This window comes from Pundamilia nyererei, unplaced genomic scaffold (assembly GCF_000239375.1).
Source record: "Pundamilia nyererei isolate P.nyererei 1_Seehausen unplaced genomic scaffold, PunNye1.0 scaffold00011, whole genome shotgun sequence".
NCBI classification, from domain to species: domain Eukaryota; kingdom Metazoa; phylum Chordata; class Actinopteri; order Cichliformes; family Cichlidae; genus Pundamilia; species Pundamilia nyererei.
The window spans coordinates 92,275-93,947 of record NW_005187412.1 but is presented as its reverse complement, the minus strand read 5'-3'; the positions used below and the strand labels follow the sequence as shown (position 1 = coordinate 93,947).

Below are 1,673 nucleotides of genomic sequence, written 5' to 3'. Positions count from 1 at the left end.
CCCCCCCCCCCGCAAACAGAAAGACCAAACGCAGGAAGGAAGAGCAGCAAATTCCCAAACTTGAGAATCTGGAACTTGTAAATCTTTGGTCACACACTCACACAGCCTCACCGTCTCAAATCCTCTGTGAGGATGGTCTGGAAATCCCGCTGGCTTGCTCACTCTAAACTCATCCAGCATCAAAAAAGGATCCAGGTTCCTCAGCTGGAAATAAAATATGCAGCATATGTTTGAGGAGTGCTGTTGAGTGCATTTTCAGCAAGCAGCATGACAGCTGAAGAGCGTACCTCCTTTCTCCCAATGCTCCTGCGGACCCGAGCGCCGAGGCCCTCTTCCTGTTCCACACTCAGAACTGTCTTTTGCACTCTCCTCACATTCATTGTTCTGGGGAAGATTTCGGTAGTCACTACAATGTATACAACATATACATAAACATTCAAAACAATGATATAAAACAATACATAACATACCTCAGCATTCACTAAAAAAAGGATAATAATAAGAAGAAAATCTTTATTTTACCCGTGACATGCCTTTTTTATTTGTTGATTCGCTACTTGTAATAACTTTTGTGAATAATTTTCATTTTATATCTATTACTCAGATTTCAACTCTCCATCTTTATTAAAGCACTTCCTTACTCTTAAAATGCACCAGTGTAAGTTTCAGTTCACCTTTCTTTTCTAAAAAAAAAAAAATCTGTATTTATTGACTGTAGTGTCTCAAATGACTTAGAAGTCTCAAAGTAAAAAAACGTTTTTAATAGATTATTAATTATTTCATCCTGAAGAAAAAACCTCAACTCTGCTGTAGGCGACTATTCTGAAATAAAATACTGTAAAATACCAAGATATGACAAAATAGCCCCTATTTCATTCCCCGATTTTTAAACACTTGATTGGGCGAACTGGAGGATCTCAGCTGATCTGGCGCCACTGCGAAAAGTTCATAGAGTCTGACGGCAGTGATCAGCTGATCGGTCAGCTGATCATCAGTTCTCGCTGTCGGCTCGGTCTTGTAACTTTCGCTGTATTCATTTGATACTTCTTCAGACCTTGTTAGGCCTACGCCGTCTCTTTTCGCTCCCGGCTCTGTTGTGTGATCACTTCCTGAAACGATGTCCGTTGATGATTTGAAGCCGATTTGCAGGCTGGTCTGGTGATCACGTGACCAGCAGTCCCTTGTTTTCTGTTCAGTGAACAACTTTAACCACACTGCGTCATTTTCTAGGAAATAAAGGCGCACCGTACTGCATTACCTGCCATGAAAAACCCTTTCGGCAATGTTTAAATGCGACTGGAGAATGACGTTTACAGAAAAAAAGCATACCACGGTAAAGAACAAGCCCGTTCTCACTCTGTGTAGAAGCACTAGCCGTCTACTTCTTTTTAGAGGCTATATCCAGCTCATACAAGCTTGTTAGCTTGTAGTTACACTCACCTGCCGGACAGGAGCGAGTTTTTTTCTGGAACTTCACCTGCTCAGATTGCAGCCTACTATAACAAGCCAGGGGCGGAAGCGGGTGTATGTTTGTGTTTTGGGCGGAGGGATGACTAATCATTTTTCAGCCTTATGATTAAATGCCGCAACGGTTGTGTCCCTAGGCGCAGGTAGAGACAGACATCGCTCGCGCTCGCTTTGTTGCAGGCAGGCACGAGTACAGAGGGAGAACG

The 1,673-nt window shown here is 42.7% G+C and overlaps 1 protein-coding gene across 2 annotated transcripts in view; it reads right to left on the bottom strand.

Annotated features, from left to right (window-relative positions):
* The window catches only part of pir (pirin), a 14,739-nt gene extending 13,066 nt beyond the window's left edge, over positions 1 to 1,673 (bottom strand). The window contains exons 1-3 of one of the 2 annotated variants that reach the window (XM_005724114.1): positions 1,441 to 1,673; positions 288 to 406; positions 112 to 204 (exon numbers count right to left, since the gene is read on the bottom strand). In XM_005724114.1, the coding sequence (XP_005724171.1) occupies positions 112 to 204; positions 288 to 406; positions 1,441 to 1,561 (333 nt within the window). In that variant the 5' untranslated portion in view covers positions 1,562 to 1,673. The remainder of the gene's footprint in view (positions 1 to 111; positions 205 to 287; positions 407 to 1,440) is intronic. The other variant, XM_005724115.1, reaches the window with a different exon arrangement.